At 35.7% G+C, this 22,252-nt stretch overlaps 2 protein-coding genes and 1 long non-coding RNA gene across 15 annotated transcripts; 2 read left to right on the top strand and 1 right to left on the bottom strand.

Moving 5' to 3' along the window:
- The first annotated feature begins 1,643 nt into the window (after nt 1–1,643).
- On the top strand, nt 1,644–3,843 carry LOC110895404. The gene is made up of 2 exons (XM_022142713.2): nt 1,644–1,968; nt 3,573–3,843. Exons 1-2 carry the CDS (start codon nt 1,692–1,694, stop codon nt 3,725–3,727), a joined length of 432 nt encoding a protein of 143 aa, XP_021998405.1. The 5' UTR covers nt 1,644–1,691; the 3' UTR covers nt 3,728–3,843.
- Nucleotides 3,844–5,328: 1,485 nt separating this feature from the next.
- LOC110896887 lies at nt 5,329–11,216 on the bottom strand. 13 transcript variants are annotated; one of them, XR_004874979.1, is made up of 11 exons: nt 10,967–11,211; nt 10,870–10,891; nt 10,684–10,746; nt 10,513–10,566; nt 10,383–10,425; nt 10,037–10,100; nt 9,718–9,900; nt 9,497–9,627; nt 8,846–8,938; nt 6,617–6,683; nt 5,329–5,760 (listed from the first exon to the last, which is right to left on the bottom strand). It is a non-coding gene; the product is annotated as an uncharacterized LOC110896887 (long non-coding RNA). The 13 variants fall into 13 exon arrangements; XR_004874980.1 differs by having other exon boundaries at nt 10,037–10,090; nt 10,967–11,210; XR_004874976.1 differs by having other exon boundaries at nt 9,975–10,425; nt 10,967–11,214.
- Nucleotides 11,217–12,642: 1,426 nt separating this feature from the next.
- LOC110893149 (tabersonine-19-hydroxy-O-acetyltransferase) lies at nt 12,643–13,892 on the top strand. The gene is made up of 3 exons (XM_035981322.1): nt 12,643–12,992; nt 13,091–13,463; nt 13,590–13,892. The coding sequence occupies exons 1-3, from the start codon at nt 12,643–12,645 to the stop codon at nt 13,890–13,892; spliced, it is 1,026 nt and encodes a 341-aa protein (XP_035837215.1).
- The last annotated feature ends 8,360 nt before the right edge of the window (nt 13,893–22,252 follow it).

Here is a 22,252-nt window from a genome sequence, read left to right as displayed (position 1 = left end):
GTATTGAGCTTTAAAAAAACAGACATTATATGTGTTTTAATATATTGATAGTTTTGCCAAATTTATCGTATATATACTGTGTCGACGAGGGCCCTTAGTTGGGCTCCTTGTCTGGGCTTCCAACGTAAAAGACTACGAAGCCCATTAAGCCTTACACAAAGACTGGGCCTCGAGAGAAGGAGTGTTATAAGATGGTCTGAAAGATCATCACCTCAAGACACTGTTCCGGTCATGGAAACTGTTGATAGAACCTGTCAGTGGCATTTAATGCCTGAACAGAAGAGAGAAAGTGGTTTTCGGTGATAGTACGAGGAAAGGACAACCCGCATTGAATGCGAGGATCGTCCTATATCTCAGCAGTGGGCAAAGAACTGAAAAGGGCAGAGATCTCTTCTGATTAATGGAAGACTGTTAGATCTCTGTAAAAGTAAGCCATCCGATAAGCACAAGGCTTTATATATAAGTCAAGGAAATGATCAAGAAAAGGTAAGTAATTTCATAACTACAACATACACACACATAAGGAGCATTTACTTAGAGACATTCTCTGAAAGCTCTTTGAATACTCACAATCCAGATTCCACACCATTGATTTCGCCCAAATCACTATGCCGGAATCTTGTTCTCTCTACGGCAAGCTTTCTTATTTTCACACCAGAGCTTGGTTACGGATTCCCCTCCGGGGTCCTCCGTGACGAGGCTAACGGTGTTCTTTTTTGTAGATCATCTTGAAGGCCCTATTTGGATGCAGGAAAATCTCAATAAATAGGCGCAAAACTTTGAGGATTCGACATTGGCGCCATCCATGGGACCTTTGTCAGCAAAGGTATCCCAACAAGAACATTCGCGTCCAAAGGTCTCACTAGAATCGATCCTAAAAAATGACAACACCACCTCCCACCAACGAGAAAATCTCAAACTTACTTAGACGACTGAAAGCAAACTCAAATATTAAAATGTCATTCAGTGGAGAGGGAATAGTGTAGGCAGTTATCTGATACTTCACCATTGGTCAAGCCAAATTACGATGTTGCCCTGTTTAAATTTATAGTCTTGCTATTGGTTTTGTTTTTTTTTCCTCTCCCAGTCAAATTACGATTTTGCCCCAGTTCAAATTGATAGTTTTGCCATCTTTTTTTCCTGTCAAATTACGATCTTGCCCACAGTGTAAACTTATAGTCATGTAATCGTTTTAAATTCTTTTTACAAAACTATGGCGGTGTTTTGTTTTAATTGGTTGACTCGGTGTATTTTTTATTCGTTCCATGCGATTGCCTAACACACGCTCATTTATTTTGCTCCTAATTTAAAATTATACTCTTTCCATCGTTTCAATTTTTTTTTTTTTTTTACTAAAACTATGGTAATGTTTTGTTTTAGTTGGTTGACTCGATGTAATTTTCTTCGAAATCGTGTTATCAGTAGTATGTACGAGTAATCAAAACACAGACGTACATGTTATGAGAGAAAATATTGGGCTTAGTGCAACGCAACGCGGACGAGGCAAAAACTAGTTATTTACATAAGATCAAATATTGCTGAAATAAAAAATAAAGTAATGTAATTGATTGTCTGATATTAGCTTTTGTTGTAATTTGAAGGGGTGATTCTGACACTTGATAATAATATTTTCCCAACCCAATCAGCGTTTCCTGGTAATATTTTCCCCCAAATTTTAGGGTTTTTCATCAATGGCGACTCAAATCTGTTCAACAAATTCGTCAATCAAATCACATAATACTCCCCCCATCCGTCAGAATCCTGTAAAACTTCATCCCACAATTGGATTCTCAACGCCAATTTCGCGTTTGTCCAATCATCGTGTAATTAGAACACACTCGATTCAATGCTCCTCGGTAGAAGAAACTAAAGCGGTCAATTTAAGAACTTGCAAGCAATGTAAAACACAGTTCGATCCTTCACTCAATCATCCACAAGCTTGTCGTTTCCACACTGCACATTTTGGCGGTAAAGTTAATTAATATCTTTTTTGTTATGATCTATAATAATTGAGTTCAAAATCGAAATTCTGTGTCTTAGTATGGTTTCTATAATTTGGCATATGAAGCTGATTTTACTGTAAGTGTATAGTAACGACTACTCGGGATTAACCGGATCGGGTTTTATATGTAATTTTAAGTTTTATGTATACATATACACATTTTTACAGGTAAATATTTTAAGTAGCTAGGTTTTAACTATTACTCAACTTATTTTTTAAGTATACAAGATTAATTGTTGGAATTCACATGGTTTGGTTGGAAACTGGCCGGAATTTAGAAGTTTTGGCCGGAATATACAAGTTTTATGCCGGAATCTGGCCGGAATCGCCTTTTTCTGGCCGGCCGACTAGGTCCGACTAGCGATTAATGGACCGATTAACGAAAAATTACTCAATTATTGGCCGACTAGCGATTAATCGCCGACTAGTCGCAGTTTTTACAACACTGAGTGTATGTGTATCTTGTATTTTCTGCTAATTATGAAACTCGAAAGGGACTGAATTTGTTCGTTTGACAGATCCTAATAGTTCTAATTTAGAGAGGAGATGCAGTTACTTGCCAATTAACCTGTATTCATCTTCTATGAATTCAAAGCTTTTTTTAGAAGAATATGACTGCTGCATTATTACTAGGGACGGTCATTGTGTCAAATTTGCTGGTTGAATTGTTGAACAACGGGAGCGTTACTCATATATTTATTCACGTTGACACTTAAAGTTAAAATTGTGTAGCCCTAACACAACCTGGTTAACTCATTTATCTAAACGCGCCAAACAGGATGTAAATGGGTTGTAGTCAAGTTGTAAAGGTGTTAGACGGGTTGGTGTGTTGTAATCATGGTTTTAAAAAACGCTTGAGGCGCGCACCTCGAGGCGAAACGGCCAAAAAACAAGTCTGAGGCGCGCCTCATGGGGTTTTTATTGTATATGCGCCTCAGAGGGGCTGAGGCGCTAAGAAAGGCTGCGCCTCAGGGATTTTGATAGTTGTTTTTGATGTTTTTGACTTTTTGTGTCAATTTCAAGCATTTCATGTCTTTTTTATTTGTGTTTTTGATGATTTTGCTGAACCTGATGATGAAATTAGTTAGTATTATTATTTTTATAATATATATAATTTTTATATTTATTTATTAATACCGCCTCGGCCTTACGCCTCATGAGGCGAAGGGAAAACGCTTCGAAACTCGTTTCCGTTCTTTTAAACCTTGGTTGTAATAAATAGGTTAACCAGGTCGGCAGGTCAACCTATTTGTTTAAAAAATTGATTGAACATATCAACCCGAACAAGACCCGTTTAATCCATCTATCTAAACCGAATCAAAACGGGTTGGCAGGTTGTTAATGGGTTGTAATCAAGTTATAAACTTTGTTAAACAAGTTGGTGGGGTAGGTTGTGATAAACACAGGGTAAATAGGGTGGCGGATCGAGCTTTTTAATTACACAGGTTAAACAGGTCAGCATGATTACTACTAAGGGTCAGATATGACCACACAAACCTGATCTTTTTCTCGTCGTGGTCATGTCCCATTAAATCCATGACGAAATCCGTTGTGTTTTTGTTAATATCAGGAGAAACCAAGAGAAAATTCGAGAGTGTTTATAGTGGAGGCACCATGAACACACCTGAATCTGGTAAAGTGTTTCAATATTGGCATTGTTGTGGATCTGAAGATCCATTTGACCCTGGATGTACAGCTTCTCCTCATTCTTCCTATGATGACTGATATATATCTGCACAGTTTCTTCGTCTTTTAAGGTTTTTTAAGGTTTTTCATTGTACTATGAAATTGTTTTACATATGAATCAAATACTAATCTTCCTTATTCTTGAGGTTGTTAAACCTTTGGTTCTTGATTAAAACATATAGAATAACTAGGTTATCACCCGTGATTGCTTCCCGGGCTCGAGAAAATTATTTACATTAATTATGAATTACTAACATATAAACAAAAGAGTGAATTGCAAATTTTGTCCTTTATCTTTATATCCATTTGCAGACGCTGTCCTTTGTCTTTAAAATTGACGGGTTTTGTACTTTATGTTTCAGATTGTTGCATGATTTGTCCTTTATGCCTAACTAAGTTTGTTTTTAACGTTAAAAGATACCATGTGCATGTCACATAAGGGTACTTTTGTAATTTTACCTATTTAATCATAATAAGATTAATTAAAAAAACAAAAAGAATAAATATATATAAAACAAAATACTCTCTCTCAACACTACTCTTTCTCTCACTAAAATCTCTCTCTCTCCTCTCTCAGCAACTAACTATGAGACTCCATGTTCAAACTCAAAAATTAAAGATTGTAATCTGCAAATTAATTTTTTAAAGCCCAAAATCTAGATGATGACCGATCAACTCATCCATTATATGACAAGAAATCATCAATTCTTGGTACTCAAATTCAAGAACCATCACATCCAGTTTCAAAATTACACCCTTTCAAAAAACCCACTTCAAAAATCTTAAACCCACTTCATGAACCACACGATACAGCCGGTCAAAATCTCAAACCCACAAAAACCCACTTTAAAAATCTCAAACCCACTTAAAGAACCATCTCGCAGTTGCGGCTCCTACTCCAACATCGTCCCAGCCGGTCACCGGAATCGTTTCTGCCACTCTCTGCCAAGGCGGTTATGCTATTTTTCAGTTTTTGAGTTATTGAGTTTTTGGGGTCGATTTGTTAAGGTTTGAGTTGTTGAGTTTTTGGATCGGTTTGTAGGGCATTAGCGCCAGTGAGCAGGTTGTGGCGGTGGTGATGGGTGGTGCTGATGGCAGCAGGTGGTGTGGGATGAATGGTGGTAGTGGTGGTGGTAAGTAGAACAGAGGAGGTGAGAAATCAGAGAGAGAATTTGAGAGATTTTAGATTGTGTTTTAGTTATATTAGTTTTTCTTTTTTAATTCTTTGTTTATGAAGTATTTTATAATAAAATGGTTAGGTTGTTTACATAATTATAAAATGACAAAATTGCCCTCATGTGGATTGCACATGACCAGATTTGACAGAAAAATCTAACTGGGTTAGGGTTAAAGGACAAAACGTGTATGATTTGAAAACATAAAGTACAAAACTCGTCAATTTTAAACATAAAGGACAGCGCCTGCAAATGAGTATAAAGATAAAGGACAATCCTTGCAATTCACTCTAAACAAAATAATACAAACAAATTGATTATATGTGTATAAATCAAATAAATTCAAAACAAAGTGACATAATTTATTCAAAAGTATGTTGATTAGACAAAATGAATTTGAAAACACTCACTTTTAGACATAAAATATTGGCAGATATCTTTTTTTAGCGACAAACAAAATCTTTATTAATATAGGGAAAGCCGAAAGCTTAACCCAAACACCAAAGTATTTACATCATACATATTACATTCCACTAAACGTATCATTACACTTTACACTTTGAGCGTTTTCCATTCCTCCCAGCCAAGTGCATTCATTCTTGCTCAATTTCTAATCCATAGGAATGCAAGAACTTTGACCTCTTTGACTATTTTCTGCTAGGATGCCTACTTTTCGCTAAAAATAATGCTAGAATCCTAATCTTATTTAATAAAACAAACTATTTTGAGGGCTAAATCAACCCGGCACATTAAATACTAAAGTCCCCACTATAGATATATGATAAATAACATTCATCAACCAACTATTACACGTACCTAAACCAGTGTTACACGTACCTGAAGGTAGATTAAGTCATTAGAAATTGGTTCACCTCCTAGACTGTTCTGACTTGTTTCCTGTATCATTGGAAGAGGAATTCAAAACTAAAAGTCAAAAGCAAAATAAATGGACCTCAAAACACAAAATTTAACAGCTAATCAAGTTATAGGAAAGTAGGGAAGCAAATTGCTTTCAACAATGAGAGTCTATTAATCAATAAAACATTATTGAAAGAAGATTTGCTAATTAATACATATGTTTTATTCTCAAGATATTAGCATACTCTTTCGCACATTTAGTTAACACATGGGCCATAAGTTTCAGTGTCTTCTCTTTTTCTTTCATTATAGTTATTATATCTTCTAAATCAGAAATCTTATATCCATCAATTTTTCTTTTTAATTTGGCATGCTGGTCCAGTGGCCTGTTATCACTTAAACACAATCTGAACCGACCGATTTCCAAATTAACGGGACAAAATTGAATCAATGTGTACATAACTACATAAGTAAGAAGTATAAATTTAATTATTCTAAACTAAACAATTTCGATTATTTGTTAAATATATAATTCATAAGCACATGGTTTGTCCAATACTCCTTCAAAATTACACCAAATAAATCAAAATCTACTATTTGCTTGGGATTGAACCCAAGACCTCTCATTAAGAGGCAAGAGCCTCCATCAAGTGAGCTAGCCCCACATTGGCACTAATTCAATTTTATTAAAAACCCAATTTGCTAACACAAATAATATGATAGCGACATGCCTTTTCACATAGGTCATTGGTTTTGTTATGAATAAGAAACCATCAGGCTGAAGGAATTGCAAAAAATAGACACCATAGAGCTGTGAATATTAAAATGGAAAATAAATCACACGTTTGACCCGTTAACAACATAACATAACACAACTTGAACCATTTGTGCATACCTGAGGATAAGGTACTATTCTATATACAAACAAAACGAAAGGGCTTGGTTCAACAATTTTAATAGTCCTGCATATATAATCATATAAAAGAGGTTAAATAATTAAATAGAAATAATTATGGATGTATATGTAAAAAAAAAAAAAAAAAACTATTGCTTCAAAATGGCACTCAGAACTATCACCCAAAACAGATTGAGCCCACCCAAACCACCAATCACTGCCCCCTCTCTATATCAAAAAGAAAATTAATAATATTAAAAAAACAGAATTTAATAATTGTATTCAAAAATTTGTTAAACAAATAATGAAATAGTGTCCACCTACCTTAAGAAAAGCGAAATAAGGCACATAGGTTGTCAAAGACACAAGGCACATATGATATGAACCCTAAGTTGTCAAAGACGCAAGGCGCATAGGCCTCACCCGGTGCTTAGGCACAAGGCGCAAAAAAAGCGAGGTATTTTTTAAGAAAAGCGCATATAAAGGAAAAACTTATAAAAACATATTATGCTTTGAAAATTAAAATTCATAATATAGTTTATATAAATAAACTTATTTTTTAAACATTAAAAGCCCACTGGATAAAAAAAAATCGCAATAGCAAAGAAAAAGCCCTACAAATATAAACAAAAGTCAAAAGAAAGCCTAAGAAATAATAAAACCCAACAATAAAACCCTTAGGGTATCGGTAAAAAAGAAAAGATAGTGCCAGTAGAGAAAGATGCAGCGTACAATATCAAGAAAAAAACTATTAGGTGGTGATTATAACATCGTTCAAATTTGTTGTCTTCTTGTTTATCGCCTGATATCCAATAAACCCTCGCCTCTACCTCGCTTGCGCCCAGCTCTAGGCGAGCGCCGGACCATGGCTTTTACAAAAAAGACGCAGTTTGGTGTCTAGGTCACCACCAGGCGCTCTAGCCTTGCTGCACCGCGCCTCTGCGCCTAGGCGCGCGCCTAGTGCATTTTTGACAACATAGTATGAACCAATTATTTTTGACAACGGAATATAACATCGTATAAGTTCCATGTAAAACACCTTGTAAATGTTGGCAAAAAAACATTACACAACAATGAATTAAGTAGCAGCCCAAAAAAACAAACAAAGTTATGCAAAAAAGGAGATCACCATAGTTAACAAATTAGTTGTCTTGCGCTGAGAACGTGAATACTTGTGTATTCATTGTATATCAAGAAAATCAAAACACGTACATAAACACACACACATATATATAGTATAATAGGTTATAACCCGGAAAATTTCCGGGTAGGAAAATTTAATTTACAAAAAATAAAAGTATAAAAATAACACTTTTAACCTCTAAAGTATCCTCTTTCTCTTTTCTCCACAATAAATTTTTAATTCGATTTCTTAAACTTTTTCTTGTTGTAAAGAGCCATAAAAACATACAAAAGCAAGAATGTAAAGTTCGCATCTATATTTAGAGCATTTACATTGGAGCATCTATAGTATATTATATAGAGAAAATAATAGAGGAAACAACAAAAATACCATCACATTAGAATCTCTATAATTGAAAAAAATTAAAGAAAGTAAAGTACACCTCTATATTTATATGGTCACATTCAACCATCTATATTGTTGTTGTAAGTATTACCCTCTATAATCATGAAGCTTAGGTCGTTGTGAACGTAGATAATAGAAGTAAAAAAAGAGACTCGATTAACATTAACAATTCGGATAAAAACAAATCCGATATCATACTGCACCTATCTAAAACATAGGTGGGTTTAACTAAAACCATTAAATATATCCAAGGAAACATTTCTTATTGTTTGATCATAGAACAAAAAGAAGAAAATATCAAGTAAAAATCATTTTTGGCGGTTTGAAATCATAAATAGAGCGCTAAACGAACATCCTTTAGTTTACCAATCAACGCCTGTTGATATGATTTGATATGATGGTAGACATGTATATATGATAGTATATGCATGTATACCAGTTGGAAGTAAACATCCAAAATCAGTTTTTTTAAATAAACTTGGAAGTAAACATTCAAAATCAGTTTTTTTAAATAAACTGGTGTCAAAGCACCAAAGATGATAAGATTGACAACATCGAGAAATCGCTATATATGATAACGATTAAGAACACATACCACAAATCACATGGCGATGAATAACGGTATTCAAACATAGTTACCGCAACTAACCGGCCAAAACTACCAATTGCATAGTATTTAAAGAGTATCATCAAGAAAATACCGAGAACCATCGATTGCCACCATGTCCGCATATATCAAAATTTTATCTTAACAAAGTCCTTGCCTTTTCACAGAGTATGCTTTAGCATGTAACCTATGTATTACAAAAGAAAGCATTAGTCTATAAATAAAAAAAAATACAAAACAAATTACATATTACATAAACTAATGACAAAGTAAAATAAAAAATATAATACGCATACATTAAAATAATCATAAATCTTTAGATATTCCCTTGTAAAACCAATTGATGTATTACATATGACATGTGACGAACAAAATGGAACCTTAATTTTAAGTTGTTAAAAAATGCAATGACCAATGAGTAATGACCCATTTGACCAGTTTTTTAATTACTTCATTTTATCGATATTACTAATTTGGCCAGTTACCTATAAACATGCCCCATGTTTACCATTGTTGAGTAAACGGGTTAAACAACTCTGTTTATGTCAGAAGTTGGAACAACTTTTGGAATTCCCATTTTGTAGCACTTGCCAAGATTCCAACCTCACAATTTCAAACACAAAAAAAAAAAAAAAAAAAAAAAAGATACATACAATCCTTCCGATTTTTATTTTTCTTTAAATGATTGCACAACCATGGAATCTATCTAATTGTAATAGAAAAAAAGTTTATCATTGTTTATAACCTGAACAACAGCCGATATGTTCCTTCACAACCAAATTTAGTTGTCTGCAACTTGTTGTAGCACACACTTACTTCAACACGCAAGTGGAAATCATTTCTTCACTAAGAACCAGGTTTTTGATTTTCAGTGACCTAAACATATATAAGGGGTATTTATGTCATATCCAAAATGGTTAATTATAATAACCTATGTGGAAGAAAGGTAAAGATGAACCAACATACCAGGTCATTGTTACAACTTTTTTCCAAATCAAGAACCCTGCTGGCAACCGTCTAGTTCAAAGGGACACAAAGAGCTCAATACATGAGGCACTAACTCATTCAACAATTTCCTCATATAGCTTGAAATCCTTTGCGTCAAGAGTAAACTTCTCTTTTAAGGTGCACTGACCCAAAAGTAAAAAGCTACAACATGAGAAATTGAGAACAATTATGGACAAACAAAATAACTAAAAAACAAAATTATTTTGGATGGTTACCAGGGCAGCTACAAATTTTGAAACATATTCTAGTTTGGTTGAATTGGAAACGTAAAAGATACCGTAGAATGAACTCAAAACACTTCAGGCAACTTTTGACCCGTTTGAATCCATCCCTGGAAATTTCTAAATTGCAACATATTAATGTAAGCATATACCATTAAGTAAATAAACTTCGTACCAATTGGAAAGAATCTTTTGCAAGTTTAAACATAATATCTTCTAAGAAAATCAAAAGTAAGTAGTATTTGGATTAATGATGTAACCACTTGAACCAAAACAATGACATTCGTATCCCAATAGCAAAATTGTACATATCAAAGTTAAATACGCAATATGCTTAACAACTTATTATAAATTGTATAAACAACTTAACACGATAACTATAGTATTAACAAAGCAACTTACAGTCCCATCACCATTCTGGAATGATAAACCTCGCCATAAGATCCTAAAAGAAAGAGAATATTAAAAAACTGTTATTTAGAATAAACAAATAAATGTATATAAAGAATATTAACATAAACGCCACCAGTACCATTACCACAATGCATCCACCATCTACTAATCTCAATCTCCAACCGTTACAAACCTAAAAAAAGAAGATAACTAAAATTCATTAGAAACTCCCACACAAATTGCCCTAATCAACGACATGTAAACATTTTTTATCGATTTACTTAAATATAAACAATGAACCTGATCTTACCGTTAAGACAACAATGGCTTCGTTTCCAATAGAGAGGGGAGATTTAGATCGAGATACATGGATCTGAGATAGACAATAATCAACAAAAACAGTTAACCGAATCACTAAAATCTTCAACTTCATTACAATTAAAAAAAAAACTAACATAATCAAGAATCAGATTAAAGTTGGTTGAAGGAATCATACCTGTGATTGAAAGGAATCATACCTATAATCACAACCGGTTATCAAAAAGTGAAATCAATATAGATACAACCCCTATTAACTAAACAAATTTGGGTACCTGATTATTGAACCATTTGATGAGAATATGATTGATCCAGAAGAGCGAGATGAAGGAGGCTAGGGTTTAGAAAGAAGCGTCCTTTAATTTGGGTCAGAATAGCCGTGTTGAATGAAACGAATGAAGGATTCACGATGCTCAGATGGAATTCATTAGGAAAGACATGTGAGGAGATGATCATTGGAATGGAGATAGAGAATGGAGATGGAGATGGAGGCTCTCTAGGGTTTTGGAAAAGAAACGCACGTACAAATAAAGTCGGGTCATAACAATAGGAAACGGATCCCGTCTCAACCCGTATACAAAAATCTTTCACCCGACTTTTTGGAGCCAAACCCAATTTGTAGAATGCATAAGGTTATGCCACATCATTTTTCAAGCCCTCATATCATGACACATCAGCCCTTATTTATCATGTTTATATATATATATATATATATATATATATAGATAGATTGGTAGTTTGGTATCTTTTAAATAATTGATCTTGACTTGACTCAACATTAAAGTGAACAGACAAAGAGCATTAGTTTGGTGAAAAAGGATTCTTAGATAATATTATTTGTAAATTGTAAGTTGTAATATATATAGATATATACAAATACAAATTATGGTTAAATATTTTATTAATAGTTAAAAAAATCAATGATATTCAATTTGAGGGTGGGAGCAGAATTAGATCAGTGATTCCTGATAAGTAACTAAAATTATCAAGGCACACATAGAATTTCAAGGTATGAATAACTTTTTTTTATAATTGTATGAATCAAAATCTCTATTCTATAAACCATCAAGAAAAAATAAAGACTCTTGGTTCTTGCAGCCGCAACTTGTATTGATAATAGCTAGTTAATTAATCAATCTTGTCAAATATTTTAGCACCAGCTTGTGCGAAAGAACATATTGCAAATTGAGAATAAATTAAACTAAAACAAATATTGAAACAGCTATGGGTGTAAAGGAGTCGAGCCGAGTCTGGTCTGAGCTTGATTAACTTATGAGAGCTCAAGCTCGGCTCGGTTCGGTTCGAGCTTTGTTTTCATAGCTCGAGCTCGGGTCATTGGTGGTTTCTCAGCTCGAGCTCGGCTCAGGATCGGCTCATTCATTATCTATTATTTAATATATTAAATAAAAATAATATAAATAATAGATTTGTTTAGTCTTGCGAGCTCTCGATAAGTGAAGCTTGGACTCGTTTACTAAACAAGTTTAGTTTTAGGTTCAGGCCCGACTCGTAACCAAGTTTAAATAAGCTCGGCTTGACTCATTTAGTAGACAACTTTAAATAAGGGTAAATGATATTAAATATTAACAAAAACTAATATTACACCTAAGTCTCGATAAGGCCTAAAGAGCTTGACGAGCTTCATGTGTCAGGCTCAATAAATAAACGAGCTTTATTGTAGACTCAAACTCGGCTCGGGCTCGATAAGACTTGGTTCGTTTGGAGCTTTTTCTCAAGCTGATCTCGAGCGCTCGAGAACCGCTCGGCTCGTTTGCATCCCTAGAAACAACTAATATAGTCCTAAGGATTCTAATTGTTTTATAATTTATATATGGAGCTGAAGTTGAGAACTAATTTGAGCTGAGGGTAAGAAATGTATACCACCTGCAGGTACATGGTTTCTTCATTTATGGCCAAAAGGTCATTGAGAAAGAAGATAATCTCTACATAAATGTATACTGCTTGTAGAAAATATATGGCTTCTTCAATGGAGATAATTTCAAAAGAAATCATCAAGCCTTCATCTCCAACCCCTAATAATCTCAAAACGTTTAAACTCTCATTGCTTGATCAATTAACCTTGCATTCCCACACCGCAATCTTGCTTTTATATAAGTCCCAACATATTAACAATAGTGATATTTTGAATTTTTTTTTGTCTAAAACCTTAACAAAATACTACCCGTTTGCCGGTAGACTCGAAAAAGATGGCATCACGGTCGATTGTGGCGATCATGGTGTTGTTTTTGTGGAAGCAAAGATTCTTGGGTGTAGGTTATCCGAGTTCCATGCATATCCCAGGTATGAGACTCAAAGATTACTTTATCCTGAAGGTTTCCTTTGGAAGGATTCATGTATTGGTCATATGTTTCTTGTGGCGCAAGCAATCTCTTTCGAAGGTGTGGAATGGAGGTAACGATTGATATATCTCATAAGGTTGTAGATGGATGTATGATGGCTGCTTTTTTAAATGACTGGGCTGCCACTGCACATGGCGAAGTTAGACCGCCGCCTATGATCCTAGCTGCATCAATTCCAAGTTTGGATCTTGGATACATGATGCCGGATATTGTGATCAACAAGGCTAAAACTTGTGTTACTAAAAGGTTTGTGTTTGGTGCACAAAAGATAGGTTTGTTGAAACAATCTGTATCAGGGTTTGTGGAAACCCCAACAAAAGGTGAACTTATAACCACAGTTCTTTACAGATGTGTGGTTACTTCATCAATGGAAAAAATGGGTTGTTTCACCAACTCAAATCTGATTGAGCTGGTGAACATGTGGCGGCGATTTGCTACACAATTATCGGACAATTCTATTGGAAATTTCAGTTGGTACTACACCATATCAAAGAATGATGAGAGCCAAATCATGAATCTGGGAAAGTTGGTGCTTTAGTTGAAGAAAGAAATGAAAGAACTCCACGATGGTGGGGATGGTCAGAATCTACATGATTGGTTGTTAAGTGTTAGAGAATCGGCAAAGAATGCAAAGGAATTGTTTGGTCATGTTAATGTTTACAGGTGCAGTGATGTACACAATGCGCCTTATTACCAAACAAATTTCGGGTGGGGAACTCCGAGATGGGTTACAGTTCCATATTTGTTGGTGAGGAACATGTTCATCTTATTAAACACACCAGATGGAGATGAGATTGAAGCAATGGTGACTCTTGAAGAAGGACACATGAAACTGTGTTAGGAACTAGAAAAGCAAAGGCTGGTTTTATTGAAAAAGTACTAAGATAGTTGGCTTGATTCGAGAAGGGCTAATCTCCAATACAAGAACATTGATAATTAAAACAAACAAGACATAGGAAACTAGAATAGGAATTGGAATACTTAAATAAGAAATAGGGCAATTAGTAATCCTAAATTTCAGCCCCTACATTTAGCCTGTTGACTTTGACTGGACCTTTATCTGGCTATGGGCTTTAATTATGCTAAGGGTCTAGCTGGGCTTATAGGCTCTTGTTGGAATCGTATCAATACATCCTGCCCAGAGAACAAACTTGTCTTCAAGTCGAAAATCCAGTAGTTGTGCCAATCAATGAGCCATTCAATTATAGGTTGATCCGCTTAATAGACCAATAGGTTAACCCAAATGAATTGTGGTTGTAGGTTGATTTCCTTACATGTAGTAATCAGAAGAGGGGCCATATATACCGCGGGTACCTATCGAACTATAGGATAGGTCCCAAAGAACCAGAGAAACAACTTCTCATATTGTCTTTTGGCTCGATGTCTTTATTTATAGAGCTACTCTAGGTTTAGTAGATGGAAAGTTAGGTTGCTTCATGTATCCACTCTAATTAACATGATCCAGTTAATGTAACGATCGGTATTTTTCAAGCTTTTTCCATTCTGTTTTTAATTCATATTTTATCATTAATCCTTTATAATTCAAGAATTATTGATCATAATGGTAATTGTATTTTACATTATTTTTGCCAAATCATGCTTGTACAATACGTAAACATTCACAAATACGCGTTTTATACAAAACTGAGCCATATATCTTTGGAATATTATTTGTACATATTATTATTCACATGCTTACATGCACCTTAAAACCCGAAAAACATGCCTAACTATGAGTTTATTGCATAGAATAACAAGCCACATAAGTGCAAGGATCGAAAGTGAAATTTTCCTCTTCCTAACTCCCAACCAACTCATTTAAAACCCTAACCAACTCATTTAAAACACCAACCACTTATCCCACTTAGAAATGTCAATCATAACACTTTCTAAACACTTTCACCACTTCTAAATCAATCTCAAACACTCTCTAATCTTCCAATTCTTCCACTTTGGTTAGAAAGTTCAAGAACCAAAACACTGAGTTTTGGTCTTCCTTCTTACACTTTTCTTCTTGTTTTTCTTCTTCTCCTTCCTTGGATAACCTCTAGGAGTAATACCACATGTTCACCAAGGTAAACAAAGTTGGTATACCACCATTTTTGTGGTCCAAGTGAGGATTTTTGTTAAACTTTATAAAAGGTTCATCTTTACATTGTTTTTGGAACATTTTTGCACCAAACCAAGCCACCAACAAAATTCCATGTTGAAGGGCTTGTTCTAGAAACTTTAAGGTTCATATGTCTTATTTTATGTTCTTGTAAGTCTCTAAGGAATCTCCAATTCATAAAGTGAACAAACCTACACCAAGCCTCCAATCTCGCAATGTTGGAAGTACTCATCTAGGTGATACCTCATTTGGTTACTTAGCAAATAGATAGTTTAATTATGTACTTCATACTTATATTCATGCCCATTCGAATCATCCATGTTGGTGATTTTGTGCAATGGTGAAAATCTTGAAATTAGTGGATTACCCTACCTCTAATGCATGACAAATACTTGATTATGTAAATAATAATAACCTATGTATATACATATCATACGTATCTCCAAAACCAAACCATAATATCAACCAAAATTTATAGTTGAATGTTATGTGTTGAGGTAGAGAATATCTTAATCTTAGATTCCTTATTTTGGGCTTCTAATGAGTTTTAACACTCAAGAAAAACACAAACTAAAAAAGTGTCCAAATAAGTGCCTAAGTAAGACATGTTTAATGTAATTTCATATACATAAATTCATTTACATTCCAAACTCGCAATCATCATACTCATACACCTTGTTTAGCTTTTTAGGGTAACTTTGGTGATTCCATCCTCCTAAACCGTTCACTCGCATTTTGTGGAAACCTTCGCAAACCGTGAGTTCATACTTGACCCATTTTACGCTTTTAACACAATTTGGATTGCAACATGTATCTGTATTAAATTCACAATCACACATACAATCAAGCTTATGCAAACACTCAATCCTTAAAACATGTTTACTTGTTATGCTACTTGTTTATACATACTAGGACAATCTTATGCATGCTATCTATCATTAACATTAAAAATCCTCCTTTAACATGTATAGAGCTATAGGAGTAGCATACCGCCCCATTTGTTGGGTCATTGTGAAGTATTTAGTCTTTACGATCTTGTTAAGCATGCTAGTATATAATTATATGACTTAGTATACAATTAACATGCGAATTTGAGATTTAATTCATACTTATGCTATGTAGACAAACTAGTATGCTTATAGACATAATTTGTGTTGACGGATATTATACATGTTGCAGGAAATATTTGATGATGTTAGGGTGGATTTAGATACTCACCTAGTTTTTAATTTATGCATTTTAATATTGTTAGTTTTTAAATTCCAATTGTCGTACTTTCCATTTTCATGAACAATGTAATGCTTGATTTAGTGAAATGAAATAGAATTTTGAATTTTAATTTATTGTCACAAATTTAGCGTTATGTTGCCTTTGAGCAATCTATTACGTCTCGCCTCGGTGTTTTGCCATCGGTTGGGGTGTGGCAGTTAGGTTGACCAAGAATAGCTTGGAGGTTGATTTATGGCATATCATCTAGTTGGGGTTCTGGTTTCCCAATTGTTGTTACCAAGACATAGAAGTTCTCGATATCCATGGTATGCTTTTCTTTAACTGGAAGTATCAATGGATTGTGAGGGTCATCCTTAAGTTTCTTACCACATTAATCTCTTCGATACATCAAACTCTTGATTCTTTCAACATTGTTCTTCATGGGTGTAAAATGGTATCCAACCATGCTGTAATGGTCGATAATTGAGTAGCAATCACCAGACTTTAGGTGTCCTGATCCATCTTCTCCTTGTTTCCTGGCAATGGAACCAAATGTTAGGAACTAGAAAATCAAAGGCTGGATGTATTGGAAAACAATTAAGATTGTTGGCTCGATTAGAGAGTGCCTAATCTCCAATACAAGAACATCGATAATTATATTAGGCAAGACATAGGAAATTAGAATAGGAATTAGAATACTAAAATAAGAAATAGAGTAGTTACTACTCCTAAATTTCCGCCCCTACATTCAGCCTCTTGACTTTGACTGGGTTTTGACTATACCTTTGAGGTATGGGTTACAATTGGGTTAAGGGTCTAGTGGGGCTTAGTGGTCCTTGTGGAATCGTATTATACTGTTTGAAAGTAATTCACGACTACTTGAGTTTGCTTCCACTAACCTAACTTTTGAATTTGATTTTGTCGCCTAGTCTTGATTTTGATATAGCTTGTCTTTAATAACTGTGGTTTCTATTTCTATGATTCTTAGAAGAATCTTGTATCATTTAAATTTTTTTTTGGATGAGATATAAAAACTACACCTTTAAGAAAAATGAGCATAGAATTCAACAATTTCACACGTTTTATAGTGCATTTAGTTAGCGGAATTCATGAAATTTGATGGAACTATAAAAGAATATGTTGTCTTTAATGTTCTTAGTTCACATAATTTATAAGAATTAGAATCTTAATTCAATTAGTATGTTTGGTTGATAAATGAATTGTAATTGGAATTTGTTCCATCATTTAAAGGTGTTATAACAATCCTTCCAAAATTTGAAGGAATTCAACCAAAGTGAATGAAATCCCTAACTACTCATCATTCAGGTCACCCCCCACGCTCTCCCTTGACCACCGTCCCCATCGCACTCACCGACCACCACAATCGTCATCATGAAGACCACCCTGCCCCTCTATTCCACCCCGACCACCGTCCCCAAGCATCGCCACCCCATGTTTGTCACCCCAACTAACATGACCAGCTTCGTCGCCATCCACACTCCGACCACCTCACCACCACCCCTACCAACCCCTTTTTCACCGCCCTGAATGCTATGGCCACCGCCAACATCCCTGTACGTTGTGATCATCTTCTTCATCACCGTCACCATCCTCACTCGATGGCGAGGGTGGTAGTGTTGGGGTGGCGGATGCGGTGGCAACGTTCAGGGATAGTAATGAAGGTGGCAAAACAATTTGTGTCAAAAATGTTTCCAAAATCCATGAAAAAGGGGGTAGTTTTTTTGAATGTGTCAATACTTCCAAAGACTTTTGTTTGTCTAAAGTTTTGTTAGAAATTTATCTAAAAAAAGTTTCGTTGGGAAGCTTTATTAAAGAAATCAATTTTGTTAGTTTTGTCGGAAAAAATCATTGAAGATCACTCTACGCATTTCCGATGAATTTTGTTGTCGAGAAAACTCAGTTTTGCAGTACTGCCTCGTGAGTGAGGATGTTTGATTATTTAAGCGAGTTCGTAAGAAAAAAAATACTAGTGATGTATTTCTATAATACCTTGAGTGATGACATGTATAATGATGTGCTTACAATTATACATAAATTAAATGAAGAAAACTGGTAACACAAGGCTCAGGCACGCATCATGCTCCATCAAGCACACCCCTATGCCCCACACACTAGAAGACAAGATCAGATGTGTTCCCCGCCCTGCCTCGTGCTTGGGTCAACCACACCCTTGTGCCTACTTAGCATGCCCCATGCCTACCGATCCACACCCCCATGCAGACCAACTCTGAACAGTGCGATTCTGACCAAGTTAGTGGAACCTGAGTTTGTCTCAATATTGGGTTGTGCCCCACCTCTTGGACAACCTATAAACTGAGGCCCGAACCTCCATCCAAGACACCACCCTTTAGACATCACCATCACTTTGTATTTTCGCAGTTTTACTAGTTTCATCACTAGTTGACATTTATATTATCTTCTTTTGATCCAAGTTATAAAAACAATCATTTATATTCGATCAAGTCTTGTAAACTTTCTTTTTGAATATGTCAAATATGAATGTGTTTGATTTGTTTTCCATGATTGGCCAACGCTCAATACTCCGCATTGGGCCATTCGTTTAAAAAATTCAATGACACAAATATCTGGTCAATGCGACTTAACTTGTCACCCATACAAAACGTATATTTCCGGTCTCTCAAACTAAATTCCACAAGTCCCGTTTCATCTATGAAATCGTTAAACTCCGAAGATGCCACCACGTTAAATTCTTGGATGTATAGGAGTGGGTTTGAAGATGTTGTCACTCAGGCTATATTGGGATTCGAAGGTGCTCATGGTAATCCGCATGAAGTTTTTATGGCTAAATTGAAGAAAATTAAAGTTGATATTCAAGTGTGCTCAAAGATATCTCGACCAAGGAACAGGAGGAGGAATCATGTTTGAAAAAAGAAGTTAAGGAGCTTGAGGTTATTTTGGATAATAGGGATTTAGCTGTGGAAGAACAGTGGACTTTCGAGGAGGGTAAGAAACGACTGAAAGAAATTGAAGAGTTCAAAATCAAGGATCTTTGTCAAAAGGCTCGTGTTAAGTGGGCGAAGGAAGGAGACGAAAACACTAGCTTTTTTCACGGATCGATCAATAGTCGAAAGGTGCGAAATGCGATTCCTGGCCTGATGATTAATGGGAAATGGGAGAGGAAACTGAGTGCAGTTAAGAAAGAGGTGTTCGGATTTTTTAGAGATAAGTTTGTGGAGGAGATTGGTGAACGACCATTTCTCAAGTGCTATGGTCTTAAATCATTGAACGAGATTGAAGTTGTCGAGTTAGTGACGGTGTTTTCTGAAAAGGAGATTAAAGACGCGGTGTTTGAATGTGGGTGTGATAAAGCTCCGGGTCCAGATGGCTTCAACTTTCGGTTTGTAAAGAAATTTTGGTCTTATTTCGTTCAAGATTTTAATAGCATTCTTCAGTATTTTTTTGATAATGGGTCGATCAGTGTTGGGGGGGGGGTCGTCGTTTATTACTTTAATTCCTAAAGTTTCTGATCCGGTGAAGTTGGGGGAATATCGACCCATTAACTTAATTGGCATTGTTAGTAAAGTTATTTCTAAAGTTTTAGCCAATAGACTAAAAAAGGTTATGGGTTCGTTGATTAATGAGACGCAATCGACATTTATTGCGGGTCGGTATATTCTTGATGGGCCTGTAGTTGTTAGTGAAAACCTGTCTTGGGCGAGAAGAAGTGGCAAAGACTTCTTTATGTTTAAAATCGATTTCGAGAAAGCCTATGATAATGTTAATTGGGGTTTTTTTTGTTGATGGTTATGCGACAAATGAAGTTTCCCGGAATTTGGTGTAAGTGGATTCATGGGGTGTTATCCTCGGCTAGGTCGTCTGTTCTTGTTAACGGTTCACCGACGTTCGAGTTTTCTTGCGGGAAAGGGAAGCAACAAGGTGATCCTATTTCACCTTTTTTGTTTATTATTGTTATGGAGGCTCTTTTGGGTCTTGTTAAAAAGGCGTGTGATGTTGGGGTTTTCAAGGGTATTGATCTTCCTAATGATGGCCCTAGTTTTTCTCATTTATTGTATGCAGACGACGCAATGATTATGGGCGAATGGTCGGATTCCAATTTCAAGACGCTGAAGAGAATTCTTCGTTTTGTGTTTGGGTCTAAAAATCAACATTACCAAATCGACTTTATTTGGTATTGGGAAGCATATGGAAGAAGTTAGTGTGAAAGCAGATGAATTGGGGTGTTGTTTCGGGATTACTCCTTTTAAATATTTAGGGATCCAAGTGGGCGCCAATATGAGTAAAATTATTAATTGGGAGTCGGTGGTGCAAGTGTTTAGGAATAGGCTTTCGAAGTAGAAATCGAGGGTTCTCTCAATCGGTGGACGGGTAGTCTTAATTAAATCCGTATTGGAGAGTCTTCCGTCATACTATTTCTCTTTGTTTAAAGCTCCGGTAGCGGTTGTCAATAAACTTGAATCGATGGTTAAGAAGTTTTTGTGGGGAGGAAATGTGGATGTTAATAAAATCCATTGGGTCAGATGGGATATTGTAACTCGTTCTAAAAAACATGGCGGCCTCGGGTTAAGTAAGTTAGATATTTGTAATAACGGGTTACTTCTTAAGTGGATATGGAGATATAGAATGGAAGGTGACGCTATGTGGAGGAAAGTCGTAGACTCGTTACATGGTTCTAAGAGGCGGTGGCAAACTATTCCAAGTAATAATAATATTTCGGGCGTTTGGTTGAAGATCGTTATCAGTGGCTTTTGGGTTGTGGTTAACGGGTCAAGTTTCAATGACTTGTTCCAAGGTAAGGTAGGGAATGGGTTGATCTTAAAGTTGGATTGATGTCTTTATTCCCAGCTTTGTTTCGGCTAGAAAGGGATAAGTGGTGCACGGTCGCGGAGCGAGTTTGCTATGATGGAGTGCCTGGGGTCATGTCTTGGGATTGGAAGAAATACCCTGGTTCAGTCCAGGAAGTCGCTGTGCTGGTAGAGGGTTTTCGCATGGTTGCAGGTACCACGTTACAGTCGAGTCAGGATAGATGGGAGTGGAACCGAAGCAGGTTGCAGCAACTGACAATTCAGGATACAAAATCTTGGATCTGAAGCTCTCGTGCAGATTATTCAGTCCAGTCAAGTAGATGGTGTAAATGGCTCCCGACCAAGTGTAATATATTTTTGTGGCGAATGTCATTAGATCGAATTCAGACTAAGGTGGCCCTCCGAAGAAGGAACATAAACGTGGGAGACTGCAAGTGTGTATTATGCGAAGATGCCGAAGAGACAGTGGATCATTTGTTCATGGTTTGTAGAGTCGCTGACGGTGTTTGGAGTGGGATCGCCTGATGGTGCAACTTACCTCCTATTTTCCTATTTTCGGTTCATGATGTGCAGCTAATGGTATCTCAGTTGGGATGTTCGGACAAAAGAAAGAAGATCATATATGGCATCTTAGCGTTAACTTGTTGGAGGATTTGGAAGGCGAGAAACGAGAAGGCGTTTGCAAAGACAAATGTGAAGATCATCGATATTATTTCGGATGTTAAGTCATTGGGTTTTCTTTGGTATGAAGTAGGGGCAAAAGTGATGGTTTAGATTGGAAAGATTGGAAATCTTTTAATTTTGATGTAATGTAACTCTTGTGGTTTGTCAAAAGTTACGATTGTTCAACACAACAGAAAGAAACAACACGGAAACAAGGCAAAACATAAGAGAAGCGACAAAACGGTGACAAAGCTCTTATTAACCCAAACCAAAAAATTACCCCCCAATATCCCAATCGATCTTACAAAAGTAAGATCTTAACAAAGACAGAAGTACAAAACCAGTCCGATGATCATCAACCGATGATCATCTACCAAAACAGCAATACAATCTCTCAGCCGCAGTTGAGAGAAA

Source organism: Helianthus annuus, chromosome 12 (genome assembly GCF_002127325.2).
Source record: "Helianthus annuus cultivar XRQ/B chromosome 12, HanXRQr2.0-SUNRISE, whole genome shotgun sequence".
NCBI lineage: Eukaryota > Viridiplantae > Streptophyta > Magnoliopsida > Asterales > Asteraceae > Helianthus > Helianthus annuus.
Note: the sequence above shows the minus strand (reverse complement) of the source record. Positions and strands in the feature narration are given on the sequence as shown.